General features: G+C 38.9%; 1 protein-coding gene across 2 annotated transcripts in view; it reads right to left on the bottom strand.

Annotated features, from left to right (window-relative positions):
• The window catches only part of LOC108135346 (E3 ubiquitin-protein ligase TRIM9), an 83,845-nt gene extending 67,383 nt beyond the window's left edge, over nt 1-16,462 (bottom strand). For both annotated transcript variants that reach the window (XM_041710179.1, XM_041710180.1), the window contains exon 1: nt 14,826-16,462. In XM_041710179.1, coding sequence (XP_041566113.1) covers nt 14,826-15,734 — 909 coding nt within the window. In that variant the 5' untranslated portion in view covers nt 15,735-16,462. The remainder of the gene's footprint in view (nt 1-14,825) is intronic.
• Between the last annotated feature and the right edge of the window lie 8,555 nt (nt 16,463-25,017).

Below are 25,017 nucleotides of genomic sequence, written 5' to 3'. Positions count from 1 at the left end.
TTTGAGCGTATGCCTTTGATAAATGGGTCCAGGGAAACTGGGAATTGGAGCAGGGGGAATTGATAAGTTCATGGAGTACCAGATTTGAGCTTGCCAAGTCAACAACTAAAATTCTACCATAAATTGTGAGTAACGCCATTTTGTTATAGTTATTCTTTGATAAAAATTGTTTTTCTCTGCAGAAAAATGATCGAAAAGGTATGCCTTTAACAAGTGTTTTTTTTTCATAGCTCAGTGTCGCCACATTTCCTTTGTTTACCAATATTTTCCTACCTCACACAAATACCTATGCGCCAGGTTCAAAATTGCATTAAATGAAAAATATTTACGCAGGCAACCAGGCACTTTTCCTGTCTCGAAATTCATCTGCAATCTATGACATTTTGGTTCTTGGCCATTGTTCATATTAAATTTTGATGGCCAGCCATACCCCCATGTCGACCAGAGTGGCAGCCACAAAGGGATGCCGAAGCTTTTTGTTCATAAACATTTTTGTGTGTGCCTTTGGGGGGAGGGGAAATGGCCAGATGGGAGCACTCTGGAATGCCTTTCTTTCCTCTTTTGTGGGCAATCCAGACATTAGAGATAGGCCAAACCCAAATGGTCAATGCAAAGAAAAGGAAAATTAGGTCAGGCAAACAATAAAAATCATCAGACAACGCTGAGACTTGATGAGCTCGGCAGCTCGATAAAGCTAAGGATGGGAAAAGGACTTTAAGGGCTGAGGAGGTAGTCAACCCCTAATGGCATAATCTTCACTAATTTGGCGCTCATTAATTTCTAGCGCTCCCATTCTGTTTGATAACACGAAAAGCGTAATTGAATTAAAAGTGGATGTGCAGGACAAAGGGAGTATGTATCCTGGATTTGGCAGTCATAAACATCAACATGTAGGAGACTTTCTTTCTTTATATTCCCTAGCTCCGTGCTTTAATTAAATTCGCATAATCAGGGCAGAGAAAGTCGAGTCCTGTGTCGATATCTTCGACGTACTTTCCTCCTAATCAGCATGCCATTTGTGTAATTTGTGTCCTGCGTCGTCAAGCAGCTTCTGCCAGCTATCGCAGCCCAATCAACTCGAGACCCATTTGTTGTTACGGCCTTTGCCATTTTCGCCCTGCTCTAAGCCTCGTCGGTTTTTATTATAATTAGAATGGAATTGCCAGGCACTCCGAGGCAGAGCATCCTGCGTGTAATGTCTAATGTCTGTCATCTCGTCAGTACCCTCTTTGTCTTATCCCTTTGCTACTTTGACTTCCTGTCGAATCGGCCGGGTCAGCAGTTTTTAATTGAATTGCACGCGGTTTGTCTTTGTGGCTCGGGCTGGTTTATTATGCGCATTTATTTGCATTTCCCATCCACAAATCGCTGAATGCAATTTCTTCTGTGGCTAATTGTGTGTTTGTGTGGCTGAGAAAAGTTATTCCAGTCAGCAGAAAGTGAATTGAAAGTGCCAGTCAAACAACAAGTTTGGTTCACAGAATTTCGGAAAATTAAAGTGGTTCTTAATAAAATCATTACTTAATTTTCTAATAATGAAATTCCCATACACATATTTGATTAAATCTTACTCTTAGCTTAAGCCCTATTTATTTCTGCAATCTTTTATCATTCATGCCGTAATATTCCAAGAACTCGAGAAATCTCCTACATTATTCTGGTCACTTTATGGCCAAGAGATAAAGCGACAACGAGCAAAAGGCTAGATGGAAAAAATGGGAAATAATTTAATAAGGGAAAGTTCACCCAAATTCCCATTGACCTTTTTCCCTAGCTAGATGTGCAAAGCGGTTGACATAGATAAAAAATGTTACTACATTTTGGCACATTACACAAAATAAAAGCGGCGAGAAAGGGCGAATTCCCAAAAGGAAAACGAGTGGATGGGGAATTAGGCCTGAAAAGAGCCTGATAAAATTGTGAAAAACTGTTTAAATGCGTTGGGCAATTCTCGAGAAAGCGTCAAGGCAAAACGGGTCAAGTAATCAATTCTGGCGGACAGGCCGGAGTATTTTTTAAGGGACCCAAGCAATGGATTCGCTTAATTAGATCTCATGTTCGTGGAAAGTTTGGCGTCCTGTCGAGGGTGTTCGCATTTGTCCAAATTATTTCGTTAGTCGAGCCAAACAAATTAAAATAAATGTTTGTCAAAGGTCCGCACGAAGAGTCAACAAATTAAAAATTGTTTGAGTTGTGGGCGTGGTACAAAGGGGAAAGGTATTTGGGGTCATTTGGGCAGGTGTTCGCCAAAAAGGTTTTCCGTGTTTACTTATTTTGCCTTTGCCACAAAAAAGTCAACCCAATCCAATTGCTTCATTATATTGGACTTGTGTGAACGACTGCAAAAAATAAACAAAATGAGTTTGGATAAAAGCTGGTGAGTCTTTAAGGTTTTTATTTTAAATGGATGCAGTAACCGAATTTTGTGTATATCATGAAATAAGTGTATTTTTCATATTCAATCACAGAACGAATGTTTTCGGCACTAGTCTCGGCTTTCCTCCCCTTATTGAATATTCAGAAAAACTGATTCCATCACAAAATGCCGCTGGCGAATGGAATGATATAAATTCATATCTGCCGTAGAGGGCACGTCATAATGTTTATCAACAATGGCCGCAGGTTGTGTATTGATTAAAAAATTTCGTCAAGCGCCAGACAGGCGGAAAACGGGAAAGTGGGCTGCACTTGTTGACAGCCTTACGCCCGGGGTCATAATTTCATTTCAAAGGCCGCCGTGAAAACTTTACAAAAATTGTGATTTTAAGCGGCTTTTCCAGCGGCCAAGAGCGAGGATGAGGCAAACTAAGGGTAAGCCACCGAAATTTAATTAATAAAAATTATTTCGCGGTTTATTTTGGTGGGGATTAACAAGCTTTTTCATAAGTCCTTGGCCACGTGTTGAAAATCTGATTATAATGACACTCAAAAGCTTTGATTCTGGTTTCCATTAGGCAAAATGACCAAAAGGCAAATAGGGACTTACTTGCGCATGAAAAATCAAAGTGGCGGATGTGGGCAGGAGGTTGGATTTACATACCTGGAAAAAAACAGAAAAAGAGGAGGATATTAATATAAACGTAATTTAAAGTTTCCCTACATAAAGAAACTTCATCTTTACCTAATTCAACCAGATACAATTCGAACAAGATAAACGACAATAAATTAATTAAAGTTTTTATACCAACTGATTATAATCACAATAAATTACGAATATCTAGAGTCTTTTCTCCCCCCACAAAACCATTGGGTAATCAACTCAAGTCAACGCCCCGGCCCCCAACCACACCACGTTACTACCACTGTACTATCTCTAAATAAATCAAATTGTTATTGCATTTGAAATCAGCAGCATTGAATTATTAACGCCGCCTGCCTTTCGGCACAAATGGAACATGCTAATGGAGTGGAGATGGCTTGACCAAAAGCCGACTTAAATCAGCTCTGACCAAAGTCCAGAGGCAGTCGGCCAAACGCTGACAGCTGACAAGCCGCAATCCGCAATCCGCAGAGACAGGGAGCGGATTTCTCTGCCCGCCAGACTGCCTGCCCGACCGAATGGGACAACAATAAAATAAGCAGGACCAGGGCACTTCACGCGCTCGGACCACAGGACATGCCAAAGACCAGGACACGACCCAGACCAGTGCAGGTGCCGCTCCAGCTGCTCACCGGGGGAGCGAAGTCCGCCTGAGCAGAGACAGTGGCAGCCGGGCGAGACTCTTTGAATAGTTTATGAAGTTGTCACTTTGTCGAGAGTAGCCGTCCCGAAGCCATACAGTGGTTCTGCATGCCTTGCAAATGGGGGATTTACCTGCGAGATAGAGATTTATTGCACATTAGTGCAGCACAAATGGAAAACAAACATGCTAATGACAATTATAGAGGCAGCTGAGAGATGGTAAACTCTTGAAGTTTAACAATATTTGTGAGAAAGATTGTTTCAATTTTAAGAAAACATAAGTTAAAAGCTAGCCTATTCATATGCTAAAAGATATAAAATATTATAGTATAGAGTACAGAACTTTCAACGTTGATTACAATAAAATTGCATTTTAAAAACTATATATTTTTAAATTGAAAGAACCTTTCTCAGCACGTAAAACACTTGTTAAACACGTAACGGAGGAAATAAAATTACTAAAGATAAGCTTCATCATGACTATTTATTACATAATAAAACCAGTTAACAGGTTTAATAATTTGTGTACCTAATTTAGCATTCTCAAAGCAGTTTAAAAATTAAAGTAATATTGAATTTAATTTTTTATGTCATGCTGCATTTGTTTTATATCCACTGTTTTTTCTTCCATCTGCTGCAGTTGATACTGCCCTTTCCTGCAGGTTGAGATGGTCGAAATAAAACTTTAAGAATGTGTTTTTTTTTGCCAGCTTTGCCAGATGGAGTTGTTGTTCTTCCGGAGCCTTAAAGTCGACTTATGTCCCTACAAAAAGTTTCCCCAACCAATTTCAATCGATATACACTGGACATTAACATTTAAAAGGCAGTGGGAAAGTTATGGAACCCCTTCTACGTGCCACAAATTCGATTAGGAGAGGAACAAAGTGGAAAACCATTAAATTATCTGCGATGCATGATAATTGGGAGCAAACCTTAATAATTTCAGTTGTCATAAAAACAATATTTTGTTCTTTATCGATTCCAGTTATGTGCTTTGATTTAATTTCCCTGTCCCTTTCGATTCCACTCCTTCGCCCGCTTGTCGCCTTATCAGTTTTATAGTGTGATTCTTGTGAAATGCAATAAACTTCGATGTTGATAAACATCTGTCAGTCTGTCAACGAGTGGGTCGTTTTAGGGACGGAGCCCTGTCCCTCAACCTCCACTTCACTCCACTCCAGTCCAGTTGGAAGTATTTTTATGGCTTACGTGCTGCATGTAATTGCACCCTCATGCGGCGTTGAATGTTCAAGTAGCTGATCCATAACGAGCTTAACTGCTAGGTGAGAGAGCAAACTGGAGGTTAATCCACATACGGCCATTAAATTTGGAGATTTTCAGATACGTTTGATTATGTGGTTTACTGCGGCAAATCAACCGTTTTATGCTGCCATTTAAATATAATGTAGTATTATGACCTATAATGAAATATTGGAGATTTTAACAAAGTATAGTGGGTACTATTACTAGAATTTTCCTAATTCTCCAGGGATGCTTGGATGACATCTTATCAATCAGCAAGATTCTAATTTGAATATTTTTAATGGTATATTTTATATTCATAGGCTTTCGGAAAATATACTAATAAAACAGTCAAATAAATTGTAATCGCTTGTAGTTAAATGTTTCAAATACATTATGTTGGAAAAATTGTAATTACTTTGGCTGTATAAGTTATGAATTGGGCATTTTAGTTTCCTTGAACCAGATTTGCTTTTGGTATAAATAATTATGCATTTTTTTAAATGTGTCGAGGAATGTACCTCATTATCCTACCTAAAGATTGATTTTTTAATTACCTACGCTGCATTTTTGTAAGCTATTTTATGGCTCTAAAAATTCTTTTAAGAGCGTAGAATTTTCCTCGGTATGTGCAGCTTTAAAGAGCTTTTCCAAAGATTTTCCTGCATTCCGCAGGCTGTTGCTTGTGCGCCCTGCTCGTAAATTGCTCCTCTCACCCCAAATCCGTTGTAATTCCTCACCTAACTATGCCATTAACACTTGACCAGGCCGAGAGGAGGAGCTGGAATCGGGACACAAAATAACCCTGGCGATGACCATCACCATCGCCATCTCCCCGCACCCAATTGGCCCACATTCACATGCCGCACACGCAGCCTGGAATGAAATTTAAAACGTCAACAAGCCCGTTGACAGTTGGCGCTCTGCAGGACTCGTAAAAAACGCCGACACTCGGATAGGGATGCCGTATATAGCGGCATATATGTGTTACAGGATAGGGATAGCTACTACATATATACATATGTGTATCCGCAGTGAAGTGTGCACACTGTAGTTTTTAACGACACCTTACAACTGCCGCCCATGTCGCTCGTGGCACATGTGGCATGCTGGCTGATTCTGCGGGGTGACTTTTTGTGCGGCGACGGCTAATTAAAAAATGAGGGGCGAACAAAAAAAGAACAGCGGGAATATTTTTTACGGCCCCATTAAATCGGGCAATGAGAGCGAGCGTCAAACGTTTAACAGTCATAAAAGTGTGGACCAACCACAAATTTAATGCCACAAATTTAATAATACATTCGCAAACAAAGAATTTTATATAATTTTCTCATTGAATTTTCATTAAGTTTTTTCGTGTTGAATTCTTTGTTTGCCGCCACAGTTCATTTAGCTGGAAAATTTGCATATGCATGTAAATTAAAACTTCCGTTTTGACACTCGCAGGAACAACAGAAACCGATTCGCAAAATGTTGCATTGATTTTCGTATTTATTTTTTTTTTACGCATAATTAAAAACAATTTGCAACTTCGATTTTTCTGCCAAACGGCGGTTGCAAACTGTTTGAATTTGATTGTCATTAATTTGAATATGGGAAAATGTGCGAGAATTTTGAATATTATTATTGGTTAATCGATTGTAAATCTGCTTTAAGAGCTTTCCTTGATTTTTATTTATTGCCCGATACCAGAAGGTATAAATCCCCTTTCACACTTGTTAATTGAAAACCAACAGTGAGCGAAGACTTTACTAAGTTATAAACATATTTTGTATGTAATTAACTTGAGTATATTATACTGCATAGCCCTGGATTCTTGGGAAATGCTCTAATTTGTTTTTAAGCCTGTGCTTCGACAGTTTGTGTTCGCCTCGGCTTGTGTGTCTGGCAATCCAGCAAATCAATCAACAAATTGAGTCTTACCTCAGGAATCGGTAAATCAAACACAGATACACAACCCGCAATCGCCTATATGTTCTGGGAGGCATTGACATGAACCGAAGCTCGAGGGTAAATAGCAAAACGAGGGTCTTGGGGCTAAGGCCTTATCGACAAATATGTACACCTGATAGCAAAGACAAACCCATTCGAAGTACTAGCATTGCGATGGCTAATTGCAGGCCGATAACGCTGCAGTTGCCAAATGAAGCTATATAATTACACTCGGCCTTGCCAATCGATTAGAGAATATTTAAAGCACTCGGATTAATTAGTCAAACGGCATGAGACATGTAAATTTGTGTGTTACGCCATTAGAAATCAAACAAATAGTTTAATTTATGATTAAAAGCTTCAAAAATTAACTGCTGCGGGACACGCCTAAAACTACTATCTAAAACAATGCACAGGTGTTCAAACATTTATTGCCAAAATTAGCTTTTATTTATTTTGCTCATGTTAGCAAATCGTGAATAATGCAGTCATCCCAAAATATACTCTCATTGTCAACCGCAATCGCACTGAAAAATATTCAACCAGGCGATAATTTATTTATTTAAATAAGGCAACAAAATATCGCTCTTGCCGGTGACATTATTTATTTATTAGCCATTTAAATTAGTGCTTAAATAAATAGAAAAATAAACATTTTCTGCAATTAAACACTAAAAAAATGTGCTCTTTATTGGAGTGCACAAATGGAATTTACATAAATTAAGTGCCAGTATCAGGTTTTTTTGCACTCAGCTTATTTATAGCTCGTCGAGTGAGCAATATGTTGCCACTTTGTTGTTTATTATAAAAGATATTTATTTCTAAATATTTGCATATTAGTTTATGCTGAAAATAAAAATTCTTGAATAGTTTATGGAAATCAAATAAAGCCCGGTGTAAGTCTGGGGACAGCCGTAAGCCATTTTGTCTCAGGCAAAGCCAATTTTTACAAATAAACAAACAAAGCATTCTGTAAAAAATCAAATAAAATCCAATTTACGTCCATTTTGAGTCCCAAACAAAATCTAGAACATGAAAATGCATTCAAAGGCAGACGAAAACCACAGACAGTAAGCAGCGAAATGAAAGGAAAAACAATAAAAAAGACTCTTGAAATGGGAAAACTCGATGTGATGGCCATTAAATTTTAATAACTTTTTCGGCCGGGTCACTGTGCGGGGTCACCAAACCCACATCGCTCATCGCTCATCGCAAACACTGCAATCACAACAAAATTTTAAAAACTAAAAACGCAGACGGGCAAACAAAATTCGGAAATCAGTTAAATGGTCAGCGGCAAATGGAAACTAATTAAATTAAATCAATAATGGGTGGGCCTCAAAACGGCAACCTAAGGTCATGATACGGGATGGGCGATGTTCAGTGGTCATGCCCTCAGAATTATGCTGACACAAAAAATGAGCCACGAAATCCAATAATTTTTAACGCAATTTTCATTGCCTGCCTGGTGGGCTCCTTGGTGGCCAAACCGAAAAAGTTTTGTGGTCAAAGTTGCTCTATGTTTGTTGAGTCGGGAGCGGGGTCGACGGGGCGAATAAACAAAAGTAATTATATCGCAAAAAAAAACAAAAAAAAAAAGCATTTACAAAAAACCTTGACAATTGCGCTGGGACATGCAAAACGCGCATAAATTACTTTAGAGAGGGAGAAATATTTTTTCCAACTTTTGTAATTTCGCATTTAGCGTTGAAAAGGCTCGCGAAAAGCAATTTTCAGATAAGCGACCCAGCCCGTCGAAAATCACCACAACAACAACGAGTGGTAGGGGTCACGCCTTCGTCCTTCCACCCACTTCCTCCCACTTTCCCCCGCTCACAGCCACCAAGCTGATTTGACATTTATGGTGGAAATAATTAGAAGCTTTCACAGCGGGCACTTCCTCGGGGAAAGGGGAATAAATCCACATGGAGCGTGAAAGTGAAGTAAGGCTTCGCCTCGATAATGGAAAATATGTGTAGGGGTAAGTATATGAACAAACATATATTTATGCGATTGGCTTTGTGGTTTCGGATTAACTTATAACAACAAAGGTCCTTCAAGTTATTTGCTGTTTCTTTTGCTTATTGGTTTTTGTGGCTTTGGATAACAAGCAAATAAAGGACTTTAAAAAAGATTTTCTTTACTTTGAGAGATTTTAAAGAGGTATAAATATATAAAATAAATATATTTAATATATATATATATATATATATATATATATATATATAAATATTTACATACAATAAATCTATTTAATGTAATGCTCTTTATTTAACAGCCTTCATTTCAAGTAACACTACAACTTTTTTATGTCTTCTAAGGAGCCCTTTAAAACCAAAATATTTTGTTTGGTTTGAAAATGAAAATTAAATGTAATATATTTATATAAATTAATTATAATTTATTATATACAATTTGAGTTTTGACGTTTTGTTAAAAGTTACATTTCCTAACAGAAAATAAGGTCATAAAGCTAAACTTCACATTCCCTTTTAAAACATAGGTATGCCCTTATAACAACCCTTATTTTAAGCCCTTATCAAGATCTGAAAATATCAATTACCCCAAAGCTTTATCTGTTCATCGTAAAGTAAACGACGAATGGGTGCCAATTAAAGCCATGAGGACAAGCTGTCCAAATGTAAGACCCCGGGGAAAATCCATGGCACATATGGGGGATAGACACCAAACTGGTGAGGACTTTTGGTCATTAAACTCGTGTAGATGGAGCTGGCCACGTGACTCCATAATGAATATGTCTGCAGGTCCGGTAAACATTTACCGCTTACCACTTAACGTTGCTTCTTCGACTTCCCACTCACTCCGGTTATAATCAAACTCCCTATTTTTAGTCCAGTTACCCCCCTTGGGTAATAGAACGCCACACCCGAAAAATGTTGAAAAATGCCCGAAAATTATGCACTGGGGAAAATGGGTTCCTTTCGGTTTTTACTTGAAACAACAACTTGAGGGTGGGAGACTGACAGGTAAAAATTACAACCCATCCGCAGGGTGGAGTCCTGATGCGGCGTTTGTTATTATTTAGTGAACAAGCAACTGTTGAAATTTACTCGTGACAAAATAATTCCAGAGTTGCGCAAAAAGGGCAAACGGGCAATTTTATATGAATTAGGAAAAGTACACGTACCGCACTCTTCTATTTTCCTCTTTATTTTGTGGGAGAGGTATTTCCATTGCCAGACGGGTTTTGCTTTTTCCTGGCTGGGTTTCATTTCATTTTATTGCCACGAATTCTCTTCTATTTGTTTTTTATGTTGGTCGCTCTTTTTCCCTCCCTTTTTCCTTTCGGCAATTAACTTGGCTTTCCACAACATGTTTCTGTGTTGGCTTCTGCCTAACACGCATTATCCTGGCATTTTCAGGGATGTGCCATACTCATGTGACCGAGCTTTCTTTCAAGTCGGCCTTGCTGGCAGCTTTAATTTCCTTAGTCTACCCCCAACACACGCTGGTCTGTTAATTAGCCTGGCGCTGAATGTTGTTTATTAATTATGTAATTCATTTTTCCGCTTAATTATATTGAGAGAGAGACAGGCGAGCTGGCTGCCAACGCCAGAAATCCAAATGTATCTACACATAAAATTCCTGTAATTGGATTGTAATTAACTGAACTGCCTGACGTGAGAGTGGGTGTGGGACATCAAGAAAGTATTCCATCCAGGTTCCTCTTGCTAAAAGAAATTTGTGTGTATGCTCACAATAATAACACCCAAATTAACAGAAATACATTTATGAGGATAGAAAACATATTAATGGATTATTATAGGGAGAAAAATAAAGATATGGCTTATTTTTCCTTTAGTATCTAGTAGGTAACAGTTTTTTTAATAAATTCCTAACGTTAGCCTTAAACATTATTTCTTTTATTCAAGAAGACAAGATCATACACCAAAAAAAAACTGAATAACTTGGTTTTGAAAATATATTACAGAAAGTATTAATGTATAAGTATAAATTCAAACTATATATTATAACTTCTATATCCTATCATTTCTATACCGAAGAGTATGAAAAAGTTGTCTTTTAGTTTTGTAACCTTATTTTTAATCCTTTTAACGTAGCAATAGTTTAATTTCTATGACGACTTTTTTTGGGTGAAAATATGATTAATCACTTTTCTATTAATATTGTGTCTTTTAATTTTAGATAACTACTGGGGTACAAATAAACCTATATTTATTTTTGTTCACAAAGTATATTTAAATCAGCCAAACTGGAACCAAATATTATGTAATCCACTTATTGCAACTAAAAGTCTTATTTTCGGTACCTGTTCGTAGGGCTTTCGTCGACCCAAGAAATATTTTTCACACATTATTTTTGCACAAAAAAGAAATTGATTTGCTCATCATCTCTCTTGGAACAACCTATTTAAAGCCTTCATTGTAAAGCGCCTGAACATCTGTATAGAGTTCAGATGTATAACCTGAGCTCTGGGCGGTTTCCGATGGATTCGACACACATCTATCCAAAGAACGTTGCCCCAGGGTTGGTGGAGGAAAAACAATGGAATGCTGCCATATTAAACGGAACAAATGCAGTGCAATCATCTGGCAGGACCTGAAAAACGAGGGATGAGGGGTGGATCGAAGGGATCGGGTGTATCGGGTGTATCGGGTGTATCGGGTGGTGAGTGCCAGTGAGAGGTGGTGGCAACAGCTACAACACGAAACATGTTGCAAAATATTTAAGAGTGTTTTCCTCTGCCAACGAACAACTGCACTTTGATGGTGTCATAAATCTCAAAGGAGCAGAAACAAGGAGCGAGAAGGAAAAAATGTATAAACAACAATGAGGAATGTCGAGGTGCCGAAAGCAGGCCAAGGATAAACCGTCAGGACAGGGCACAAAATAAGCAACTGCATAATAAACACCGAAATTAATGATTTACGGAGGACCCACAACAAGTTGGGAAAGTACGCGACCCAGCACATTCCGATTACCTGGCCCAGAATGACAGGTAGATGGAGGTCGCCCACAAATGGGTGTGAAAAATGGCACAAAACACGGCGGCAAATAAATCTTTGGCACAGAAAAAAATGCACTCTTATTTTGATGACCCTTTTAAGGACTTAATATAAGAGCACAACAAACTGTTTAAATAATTGAATTCAGTAGTCGATGTTAATGAAATTGTTCTTAAATTCACGGTGCTCGAATATTTTATACGATTTTTACGGAAAGATTATTGTGAAACTCATTTAAATACAACATTTATAATATTAATATAATATATATAATGGTTTTTGTTAATATATATGTAAATATGGGAAATATGTAAGAAAACGTATTTTGTAATAGAAATACCTATATGTTTCTATCTAGCAAAACTCTGTTCATAATTAGTTAATTGTAAAAATGTGCAATGAGAATAAAGAGAATAGTAATAGTTTATAGATAGGTATGCAATTTTGCTCTGCAAAACAAAGTACAAGTCGGTACTATTTTTTTACCAAGTGAGCTGGTGACTGCGTGCATGACTACCACTCGGTTATCTTATCAACTCATTTGGGGAAAGGCTGATGGCGGAGGCGTCACTCTGGATTGCGTGCGTGTGTCATTAATGCGGGGCTGAGCGGGAATTGGGGGCAGAAACCTCACCTGGCTTGTGCCATAATGCGGTGAGCAGCTGCCCCGGATCAGCTGCCCGGGGACAGGGATTCATTTTGGCATTGTTCGGCACAAATTTTGACTTTGCGCCTGCAGGCGAAGATGCCGAACAATGGAAATTGAAAATCAGTTGCAGGCCGACGGCTGATGGCCAACGAAAAGATGCGTCAGAGTGGTGATATGCGCCCAGATAAGCAGACAGGAAATGGCAAATATGAACTATAGAAAAATCTACTCCAAAAAGGTCGATCAAGGTGTGTTTTGAAATACGGGCAGTTGCAGAGGCTGCCAAATTTCGGAGCCACAAACGAGGCTCATTTGCGGCAATGATAAAACTGATAAGGCTCTGAAATTCGTAATTTGATGGGGAAACATTCAACCCAAATAGATATACAAATAGGGCCAAATGAGCTTCACATACTGTTATCGACTCTTCATTTATGAATTATGGGGAAAAAATAGAAAATACTTTATGTCAATGAGTATATACAAAGTAATGCTGTTTAATGCCTTTGAAATATGTTAAGTTGCTTTGAAATATTTTCAGGATATTTACTATCTATTTACTTAGATTGAGACGGATGTTCTTTAGTGTATTATAAATATATATAAATATAAACTAAACAATATTAAAGGCTTTTGAAGTTAGTTTCAAACGGGAACACAGTAATCCTGTTTGTTGTATATATAATATATATTGGTTAACAGATTTAAAAGAGTCTTTCTCCATCCCAGCCAAGCAACTGTGAAATATTTTTGCGCATTATTTTCTGTAAGGCAAAAATACTTTCTATTCCGTTTGCCTCATTTCCTTTCGGGCAATATCCTTCTTGACCTGACTCGACAGTTGATTCCTTTCCTCGTCGTCGCCGTCCTTTGTTTTGGCAGCCGCTGCAATTTGTCACTTTTCGCACTTCGGTCTGTCCCTGCCGCAGTTCGTCCTGCCGGCTTGTTGTCCTTGGATGACAGGATGTGCAGGCACTTGAAACATTTGCCATATTAAAATTGTTCCCGTTGACAATTGTCAGTGATTCGACGACAGACGGGGAATTCATGAATTCAACTACGGCAGGTGAAATTCTGCAAATGAAATTCCAAAAGATAGGAAAAGAGAATCCATCCCTAGACAGCGAACTTATCGCTGAATTAGCGTGCCAAAGTCCCCGAAAAACAAAAAGCTGACAAAAGTGAGTTTAGGGCCAAATTGGGTAGGAAATTTGTTTAAATGAAATAGTTTGAATGCCTTAATAAAGAGGAGAGTCTACTGAAGTCTACTCTTGACGAAACACTTGTGAAATGTGAGTTACTCTATGCAATAAATTCTACTAATAATAAATTATACACTATTATTATCTTTATTTATCATTTTCCATACCAGATCTCAAAACTTCGTCAAGAAACACCTATTTCCTCTATTCTAATATCCCCAAATCCTTGATCCAAAACAATGTTGCATGAGAAATGTTCGGGGCCAGCAGACAAGCCATAAATTTCCCTCAAAAAAGGCAGACGAACGGCAAAAGGAGAGCACGGAATATAAACAAGGCGAAAGGAGGAAGCGAGTCAGGATGTGGTCAGGATATGCGGTGCCTTCGCAAGTAATACATATTTATTTTCTGAGGTCCTTACTTTCGCCCTTAATTAGTTTGTCTTAATGCCGTATATTTCGTCCTTTCGAGCGGAGTCTTTTCGTTTGTGGAAGTTTATTTCCGGGCACCACTGTCATTTCTTTGAGCCTTTAGTTTTTCGTAAACTTTCAGAACTTGTCTTCCGAGTAGTTAACTTCTTGATTTAAATAAATAAGAAGCTTGTCACTTGACATTTTCTCAAAAAAATTGTGTTACAACAATCTTGTTAAATTTCGCAAGATGACATTGCAAAAAACCTTAAAGTAATTTAATGTTAAATTTGATTTTTCTTTCGGCTTGCTAGATTTGAATAAGTACTTTCTTTGTTGATAGTTCATCTCCAATCGTAATGGTAAAATCTTAAAAAGTCCATAATGTTGAATAATTGTTGTTTTGAAAATATTCTGTATTAAAAGCTTATCGCTTATCGATAATGTAATAGATATACTTTTTGAGCATTGATTTGTTTAACAACTTAAATTAACATTTTGTTCTATTAATATCAACTATTATTTGAATGCCCTATTAATTTGTGTTATTTTCGAAAGCAAAATAAATACGTTACTAATTACATTAATCATTAAGGCTAATATATATTTTTTAGCCCGATTTTAATCAATATTTTGGTGTTTTAAAGAATATTAGCCTTGTTAATGTCCTTATACTTCTGAAATAACTGTTGGTGTCACATTAGCAAATCTGGGACTCACCTTTTGGGCCTTGCAGGTGACGTTGATGGACTGGACGTCGTGGGCCTGGTGGCGCTGCTCCCCGATGCAGAGTCCGCAGGCGGGAGCCTTGCAGCTGAGGCAGTACTGCGAGAGGGTCTCCTCGTGCTCCCCGCAGACGGACTCGCGCTGCTGGGCGGCGCCGCGTGGCTTGACCAGCGTGTGCTTGGCCAGCGGACCGCGGGCGGGATGGCACAGCTCGCGGCAGGCGTCGCAGTAGCGGATCTCGCACTGCTCGCAGATTAGGGACGCCACCTTGGGGTCCGTCTCGCACATTTGGCAGCGGAGCGCCTCGCGGGCACAGAAGCGGTCCACGATGGCCTCCATGGCGCGGTAGGTGGGCAGATTGCGCACGCCCCCGTCGTCGAAGAAGACAAGCTTGCGGCAGAGCGGACAGGTGAGGCAATATGCCGCTCCCGGCGGAGCCACCACGTTGCCCACTCCGGGCAGCAGTCCAGTGCCGGCGTACGACACCGGGCGCGATGTGTTCGAGCAGCAGACGACGCCCGAGTCCGCCTCGCTGAAGATGCTCACCTTGTCCGACTGGTCCTGGTCGGAGGTGACGCTCTCGCTGCCGGTGTTCGAGCTGGCCGTGCTGGCGGCGGAGCTGTGGGAGCTGTGTCGGGTGCCGGGACCACCGGCACTGCTCCCGGAGGCAGTGGCTCCTCTTCCCTCGGAGCCACCTCCGCCGTTTCCGTGCATGCCCCCATTGTGGCCCGCCGTGGAGGCTGGCCGTTCCGATCCATTCACTGTGACCGGAAGACCCGATCCCGGGCTGTACGGCGTCTGGATGTCCAGGGCACAGCCCAAACAGAGGGCGTGGAAACAGGGCAGCAGCACCGGATTGGCGTACAGCTGCTTGCACGTGGGACAGCGCAGTTCGTCCTCCATTTTTGGTGATTTTAGTCCGCAAAACTAATGCGATTTGAATTGAGATTTGGTGTTCGGAGGTCCTCTTTGAATCGGTTTTATCCTGGCTCTAATTTGGTTGCTCACTGTGGGACAACATGGCTTCGATAATCCCTAAGCTTGTCACTTTTCACTTAACTGTTAGAATTTTGATTCTTTTTCAACTTCAGTTTAAGCCAATATATAATATAAGCTGTGTTACAAATCTTAGTATATTTCACTTTTTAAAGGGATTTTGTAAGCCTTATTGTTTCTCACTTTTTGTTGTATTCTTTTTTTTAATTCACCTTAAGCCAATAACTAGGCCGTGTTTAAATCGTAGTATATTTTCTTCTTGTAAGTGTTTTTATAGCCTTATTGTTTTTTACTTTTTAACTTCACTTTAAGCCAATATGTTAGCTGTGTTTTAAATCTTAGTATATTTAGCTTTTGAATGGGTTTTTGTGCCCCTAATTGTTTTTCACTTATTTTTTAAAGATAATAGTTTTGTAATATTCGGTATTTTTCCTTTTTTTGAACCAGTTTTATAATTTCAAATCCACTCTAATTTTCACTGTAAGTTCTTATTTTTTGAAAACACAATTTGAACCCATGTGTTTCTAAAAGAAGTTCCGGTTTCTTACAACTTTACGTTTAAACGCGACGATTTAAATTTTTAACCATCCGCAACACGACCGATTTGAACGAAAATGTTTTCTGACTGTTGAAAAACTCGCTTCTGTCGAGTTTCCTCTGCCGAGGTTTTACTTGCCTTCGGTTCAGCAACCGAACATACTTCGGTACACAACTCTGTTGCAACCACCGTATGGGCGCTTCGAACATGTTGCTTCCAGTCTGCACTAAGAAAAAAGACATTTTCAAAACATGACGTTCTTTTACTAATGAATTGACCATTTTTAACTTAATATTTGCAATTTGGATAATTTCAAAGAACCTTATCACATAAGGTGGTTTTAAATTTAGTCTTTTAGCACCACAAAAATGGTTTGTAATAGAGAATAGGGCACACAGAGAATATCCCGACGTTCAGATATTTTAATTCTCAAATTTGGGATGTACTTAATTTGAGTACACATTTAATATTTGTAATCACTTTAAGAAAAATACTGAATTGTTCCAGCAAATGCTTGATTGCTGAAAATATAGCGACAAAAATATATATATATATTATACATGAACAGCTTTTTTTCTGCGGTGTAATAACAATCAAACTATCGCATCGAACCGCAGCTTCTAATTCATCAGTTCGGATACAGTTTGGGAGCCATTGCTACAAGAATAATTGGGAATTCAAGCACTTGATTTAAAAATGTACAATTCATTTGATATTTTAAAAATATATTTTGTCATTGTTAACGTGTTAACTTAACATTGTGGGCACTACTCAAACAAACACAAAACAAAAAATATTTACTTCCTCACATCACAATATTTATTAAACAAAAAAACCTTTGCACAAACTGCACTTTATCGACCTTATCGGCAAACTAAACTATTGCTAGAACATTACAAACTGATAAGGATCCAGAGATTTGACTTATACACCTGTTCAGAGGCGCTTGGAAACATACTAATTAAGAACTCAGTTTATAAATTAAAAAAAAATATCCAATTTAAACGTTAAGCAAAATATAACTGGTAGACAGTGTAAACAGGCGCAGCTGTATTTTAATAGTTTATATAAGTGTTACAACAATTTTGTAATGAAATTACTTAATTATAAAAAAATTAAACAAGTTATTTTAGGAAATCAGTATTTGTGATTTGATTCTCCTTCTTATTTGGCCTATATTATTTTGCGTACCACTGTGAGAAGTAAAGGTAAGTGAACAGGTAATGTCGGTACCACCACTGCACCACTGATAAGCCCGGCCACCGACCCACTCGCGCACATGGTGACATTCCTTTTTCTATAAGTACATACCTATATATACATATATCCCTCATTCCTCAACGGAGGTGTCAGCGTCCACGATTCTACGATCTACAAATATTATTAGACCACGCTGTTTGTTTGACTGACTCTGAATCGGACTCTGCTTCAGACTGTTTTCGAGTTTGTTTTGACACCGAAGCGGCCAATCGAGCGGGAAATCGAGAGTCGGCGATTGAGGATGGTGAAGAATGCCCCACGGTAACTGACATTCGATATCTGAAAGCCAAATACAAATAGGTGACCTGCTCTAGATGTTTATCTACACAAAGAAAAAATTATATAAAATTCTAGGCATAGTTTCAACTTAAAAGGGCATAAAAATAACATATTTTACCCTTGGACAATTTACAGCGTCTTTAAAAAGTTAAACTATCTTTTTTTAAATATATCCAACATATAATAAAACATTGATTGGACAAATTTGATATTTTTCTAAGCTTAAAAACAAAAAAATCATTTAATTTGACCACTGAGATTCTTCCCTTTAATTTCTTCATACGATTTCTATAAAATAACAACGGCACTTTTTTGATAAACTCTTAAAGTGTATTTTGTGTAAGGGAAAGGGTGGGATACCGAACAACAAAATCGTGCACAGTGGAAAGTTCCCTTTTCCATGCCCCATGCCCCATCCCAGAGCAGTGCGTAATCCGTCCGACTTAATAAGCCACGTTCCTGTTGGAGTATTTGATCTCGGTTTGGAATCGGGAGGTGTTAAGTAGCTCCCCCCTGAGCCCCGCACCCACCCACCGAACGAACGTCTCACTTGCCTATGCAAATATTGACAGACAACGCATTCGTATGCTTAATTTGCCTCAATTTATTGTTATTTGTTTTACTTTTCCCACGCAAGTCCTTAGCTCTCCATCTGGTATACTTTTTCCAGCTTACTAATAAATCACAAAATCGGACAGCAAGTGACGAAGAGAGGGGCAGAGCTGGGCGCCTAATTGCTGAAGTATTGATTTTTGTATTTCTTGACCCAAGTGTGAACTTTTGAAGGGGATGGCGCCAAGGAAAAGTATTTGTATCGTGGTTTCGTCGTAGAACACGGTAACCTAAACAGGAATCGATGGCATGCACAATTATTGAATTTATATTAGAATTAAAACATGTATAAATTAAGTGCTACGGTGTAGTGACTGCTCATATTCATATAAATTGATAAAAACCATTACCAATATATTTCAAAAATTGCAATTATCTAATATAAAGTAATAATGGAAACAAGAATTTTGAAAACCGTTACAGAAATCCCTCATTAAATACTTTTGTTTAAAATACTTTACTACTATTTCTGGCACACTATAACATATAAAAAATTCCTTGAAATTGACCTCACAGATATTTCTAGTGCCGCCGCGAGAGATTTTAAAGGATCGGCCATAGCATAGCAACAAGGGCAATAATTCACTGCAGCTTAAAATATTTAAAAACTTTTAGCACGCTGGCTCGCCACTAAGACTGCCCGAACCCACCGTCGCAGTGAAAACCACTTTCGCACCCCAAATCCCTGCCTCATCCTCGCGCCATTTTGGTCCACTTTAATGCCGTATATCATGTGGTGTAACCATGGCCAAGGACATTCGCCATATGCGAGCATGCATAAAAACGCAATAATAACAGTGCCCTCCCTCTTACCTCTTACCACACCACCCTATTCCTGCTCGGGCGCCATGCCGAATAGCAGGAATACTTTGGCCCCTGCGGGTGCGAAGCATTTTTTGCACTTTTCCCTGCTTTTTCGGGGAAAGCTGGACAGGGAGTTAAAAAAGAGCGAAAAGAAGAGCAGCAAATTTTTTGACTGGCGGCGTTTTAGCCTGGCTTTTGCTCTGCTACTGTGTACGTGTGTCTGCTGGCCCACTCCAACTGCTCCGCTCCTTTGCCTCTTTTATAAGCCCAGTGCCATACCCAAATCCAAACCCTATCCCTATACCTATCCCATCGACTCCCTTTTCGACTCTTTCATGCGTTTTGTCGTTCTCCAAACGGAGACAGCGGTTGCAGCGGTTACAAGAGCGGGCAGGATTCGCTATCCGTCGTCATTGTCGGGTTAACAAACACCCACTCACCCACACACACGTGCGCGGATAGGATCGCAAACAGCAAAAAATACTTTGGCTATAATAACCATAACCAAATGGAAACCGCCATTGGTTTTCTGAATACTCTGTCTAAAAACGAATGCAAATATTTATTAAAGAAACTGTGTTATAATATTTAGATAGATTTAGGCATGCCAAATTGGTCGTTGACATGAAAGTGGTTTTCTATTGATATACACATTTCTGTAAAAACAAGGATTAAAAAATAAGATCATCAAATTCTCGTAAAAAATATGTATGTTATGAATTGATTCTTAACTGATTTTTAAATTCATCTTCATCTTGATAAAACTAACTGTTTGTTAGTTAATTTAGAATTTTATGTGGTTGTTTATTTTTGTAATCTGGTTAACCAAATTAATTACAAATAAAAACATTCTAAATTACAATGTTTACATATTTCAACTTTTATAATTTAATTTAATTACATAAGGACATAGCTTAAAAAGTCCTAGTGACAGCTATACAAATATTGGCAGGGTATCACAACAGGATTCTTTTATTCAACTTTGGCGAACAATATGTAAAAAGTTTAACCAAAAAACACAGAATGAAGTTGCCAGCGGCCAGAGGAGAAGAGGAGAAGAGGCGATGCAGGGCGTACAGTTGTTGCTCCGTGGAGTCCTTGCTCAGCTCACTCGTTCAGGATAACATCGCCAAATGAGATTAGGAAGGACATTCGCGTATTTAACACAGACGGACGCTGAAACTGCTACCAAAGGCGGAGCATCGGTAACGAGGGAGTGGGAGTGGGCAACTGGTAACCAGTAGGATATCCTGGCTGCCTGTTAGTCGGACTACAGACTGCAGACTACAGTCCACAGTCTCACTGGCAGGACGGTCCATTCCATGCGGCTGTTTTCTTTTTTTTTTTTGTATTTTGGGAAAATGTTCAACAGGGGAATCGAGGGAGTCTGACTGCTAATATTGTGTACCATGCTTAGCGCCTCTGTTGTCATTGCAGGAAGTTGCAACAGTTTGGGGCATTGTAATTGCTTTTTTGTTTGTCCCTGCGAGGCAAGGGCGCTTTTTGGGTGAGCCCGGGAATTGCAGCAAATTTTTAATTAGATTTTTTGATTTTTTTCCTGCCATTTTCAGGGCGATTTTTCTGTTTCAACCGCCTGAGGTTCTGTTTTCAGTGTTTTACCAACAGACACCAGCCTTAAATTGGGTTTCCAAGGTTTTGGCGAGGGGTAGAGAACTTGGGCACATTTGTTAACGAGTTAGAGCGAAGATAAAGCGGAAGTTATGAGCCATGACAAATCGTTCGATGTTCGTTTTCTAAATTACTACAAGTGGAATTTTAATTCCTTTCTGTGGTTTCGTCGTCGGAAGTAAAAAATTTAAAGCAGAGGATAAAGTTTTTATAAGCAAGATATATCTTACGAACTTTGTTGTTTAATAAAATAAAATTTTCTCCAAATTAAACATTCCTTAAAAGTGTTCGCTTTTATTTTCTATCTGTAATTCAGCGTATGCAATTAAATTAATTAAAATGCCATTTCATTCAGCAATAAAGAAGCTTATCCTTTGTATCTGAAACTTAAAAAAACTCAACCGCATGTTAAAACCGAAAACAGCTGCTAAAAGTTTTCCCCAAACCTCAAAATAAACAAAACCAGAGCACATATAATTAAATACGTTCTGAGTATTCAATTGCGGGGGTGTCGAAACGGGGGAAACCCAAGCAAGCCCATGGTGGAAACTTCATTGCAATTATGAAATTTTAGACATTTTGATGTACTGCAGCATGTAAAGCTCCCCTTACTTTCCATCCTTTGTTGTCCGAAAAACGTTGGCCACAAAAGTTGTTTGCCTTGGAAAACATGAGACGAGTGTCTACGATATGGGAATACTGAAAGCACAGTATTTAAATGTTTCTGGTAAGGGGAGTTTTTTGGGGGTTTTTGTGCTGGAAATCAAAACTGGGTGGAAATCAAATTGCGCATTTGATTATGAAATCGGATACATTTTGGGGCTGCTCGTATGCAGTTTTTACTGGCAAAACCTTAATTAAAACTCGTTAATGTCTTCGGGCTGGGTTGGATGGTTTTCGGTAATTCAGTTTGTTCAAGAGATCTCCTCCCCCAGAGAATCTAAAAATCAGGTAATTTCTTAGACATTAATTCTCATTCTTTCGAGCTTAACTGAAAGTTCCAATAAACCATAAAACTCAATTGAATGGTTGTAAATTCACTTTTATTTCCGGTAGTAATTGAAAGTGCATTTTCCCACCTTCCGACTGAACTGAGTAACCAATGGCAAAGGCAAACAATGGATGAGCTCTGATGCTGCTGGAAAGAACCACATAACATCAATTATAAGTGCACTCGATAAATTATTTCCAAGTATTAACTCGGCTTTCAGGCACTTCAACAGCTGCAGCACAGGTGGAATCGAATTTATACACATAAGTACCTTTCATGGCTAGATGTGTATTTACAAAAATTATTTTACTTTACTTTAGTTTGCAGCTGGTTTGCCAAGGAAAACTAACCCGAAGAATTTTCATCTTCTCCTTTCTTCATGACCTCTGTTTTTCATTTTGTTTTCCAGTTGGAGAGTATGTGTGTGTGTGTGTGCCTTAGTTTAAAATGTGCACGTGCTGCTTTTGGTGTGTTGGTGTTGGTGTTAAGCACTTCCGGTTGGCTGCTTGACTGCTCACCTGACATGCGTTTGCCAACGACTGGCAGCAGGATTCCCGGGGAAAACCTCTGTGGCTTCGTCCCGCACTTGCACCTCTTGGCTTCTGACAGATCCCAATACCTCCCCCCGCCCAAACGTCCGGGTTTGATTTTTCATTAAGTTTTCAGGGGAACAGCTCCCCTGTAAGTCACTTGGTTTTTTTTACCCGGGTATCGTTAGTAAAAATTATTTTCAATTAGCTAACTACACAACTGCTGAACATGCAAATGGATGGGCCACTGCTTTCGGTTTCGTTATTTCGTTATATAGATTCTCGAACTCTGCTCTGCTATTTCCACTTTCCTTATTGCCTTAAAAATGCAAGGATATCAGGAGCAGATGGGTAAACTCATCTCTAATTGAATTAAAGAATATGACAGTTTGTTTCAGCAGAGAACAGATTGTTTTGGAGTATTAGTTCATACCTAGCTTAATTAAGTTAAATATAAAATATATTCCTTGTATTAGATACATTTGGTTAATTTAGTTTTACCCAACTAACCTGCCAGAAAAACACTCTTAATGTTATTTTATCTCATTGCTTGCACGTGCATATGTAATCAAAGCTTATTAAATATTTGCTTTTTTGTGACAGCTAACAATTTGAAAGTCTGAATCGATTTATTGGTTTGGCAAAATAATAAATAAATAATTACAAAATAATTGTGAATTCATTTTTGTATTAAACATTTTAAGGCAACCAGAGACTTTTCACGTGTGTGTCTATTTAGTGCAAAACTAGCTCTTTTTTCAACACACCTACCTACACCTTATATCAAAATCCAAATTTAATAGTTGTTTACTTTTACTGAGCACAACAATTTATCTTTAATTTCAAAAGTCGGACCCCGAAAGTAGACAACACTTTGGGCACTTCCCAGTGTTGCAGCTGACAAGCCAAAGAGTTTGAGGCACTTTCTGCTGTAGTTCCAGTTGTTGATAGTTTTCCGCAAACAATCGCAAAACAATGCTGTGGGCGTGACCACGCCCCCTTCAAAACCACAGCAGCTGGTCCTTGACCTAAGCCTGGGAAAAGATAAAGAGAAAAGAAAGCCAAACAAACACTCAAACTTTACCCATTCGCCCATTCAAATGCAAATTCGGTGCGCAAATCTTCAAATGACTTCGATTGGTTTTCTGGCCTCGGCCTTTGTTTCTGGTGGCGATCTGTCCTGGACAAAGGACCTGCTGTCTTTGGGTACTTCTAATCGGAGTGCGGACTCCACACCAACATGTAAATGCATTAAACAATGGTGGCCACAGAATTTTAACGAATTTCCCAAACCAAATTGACAATTTAATTTGATGCTGAGCGCTATTCTCAGTGTCCCGTTCCCGTACACGTTCCCATTCCTGGTTCTCTGTTTTCGAAACTTTATGAGGCCAAGTCCCATTTGCATTTCTGTGAGAACTCGATTTCCGCTCGGTCAAGTGACATGATTGATACTCCGGGGCGCCAGGAGTCGGGATCTGGGCGTCTGAATGATTCCTGGGGATTGTCCTTGCCTCGCCTGTTGCCTGCGGGCGTAAAAACAACACCCGGGGCTTTGACATGTCCGGACATGTCCAGCAGGCGGTGGCGTCACACGGGCGGAGTCCACAGACGAACACACGGACAAACGGACACTGAGGCGACGGCTCCGTACGGATAACAATGCACTGAAGGGGTGCAGGGCGTAGCATCACATCAAGTAGCCGACACGTTGCAGCTTACAAAGTTGTGTAAAATGATTTTTGTTTCCAGAGATGACAACTTGCTCGTAAGCTGGCGAATGGTTTGGTTGATAGGGAAATTCCTGGATTATAAGTTGCATTTAGGGGTTAATATAAAATGATGGGACATAAAACATGTTATGGGGCATTAAACAATTTTTTTAGAAGCCAAGTTTGAAAGATAAATTTAAAACCGTTTAAATTGAAAGTTTTTTAGATACCGTGCTTCAAAATGTTTTGCTGTTGACGTTTGCTCACTATTTTGCTTTAAAGGTTTCATAATATACTCCACTTCCAAGAAATAAATTTTCTCCGCTGCAATTTAAATTCTTAGTGGACTTCAAATTGTATTTTTTCTCAATTTTTAAATTAAGAGTGTTTTCGCGGCTTTAGTTTTCTTGATAGTTAATTAAATCATTTCTAATCCCATGTTATTATACATATATATATTGGCAAAGCAATCTCGAAACCTTGCAAGTAATTACCCCAGGGTAATAGTCTATAGCTGACGCAACGAACTCAAAGTTAGCCAGTGTGATTTTCACTTTAAAATGATTTTCAAAATAAACTTCTCTTTTGTCCAATCAACCCGTATTCTATAGATTTGCAAGCCGTTTGTTCGGCCTTTATTTTAGAAATTGAAACTTGTGGCAGCCACGTCCTCTGTGGCACAATATCAAATGCTTTTGTTTTTCTACTGGTTTCGGACTCAGACTGCAAACAATTAAGTTTGCATCTATTGAGTGACACTTTTATTTTCTTGTGGTTTCCAGGCACACCCGAAAAAAGAGACTCACACATAATATGCAAACATATGTACGCGCCA

Source organism: Drosophila elegans, unplaced genomic scaffold (genome assembly GCF_018152505.1).
Source record: "Drosophila elegans isolate 14027-0461.03 unplaced genomic scaffold, ASM1815250v1 contig_814, whole genome shotgun sequence".
Classification (NCBI taxonomy): domain Eukaryota; kingdom Metazoa; phylum Arthropoda; class Insecta; order Diptera; family Drosophilidae; genus Drosophila; species Drosophila elegans.
This window is presented reverse-complemented; position numbering and strand designations above follow the sequence as displayed.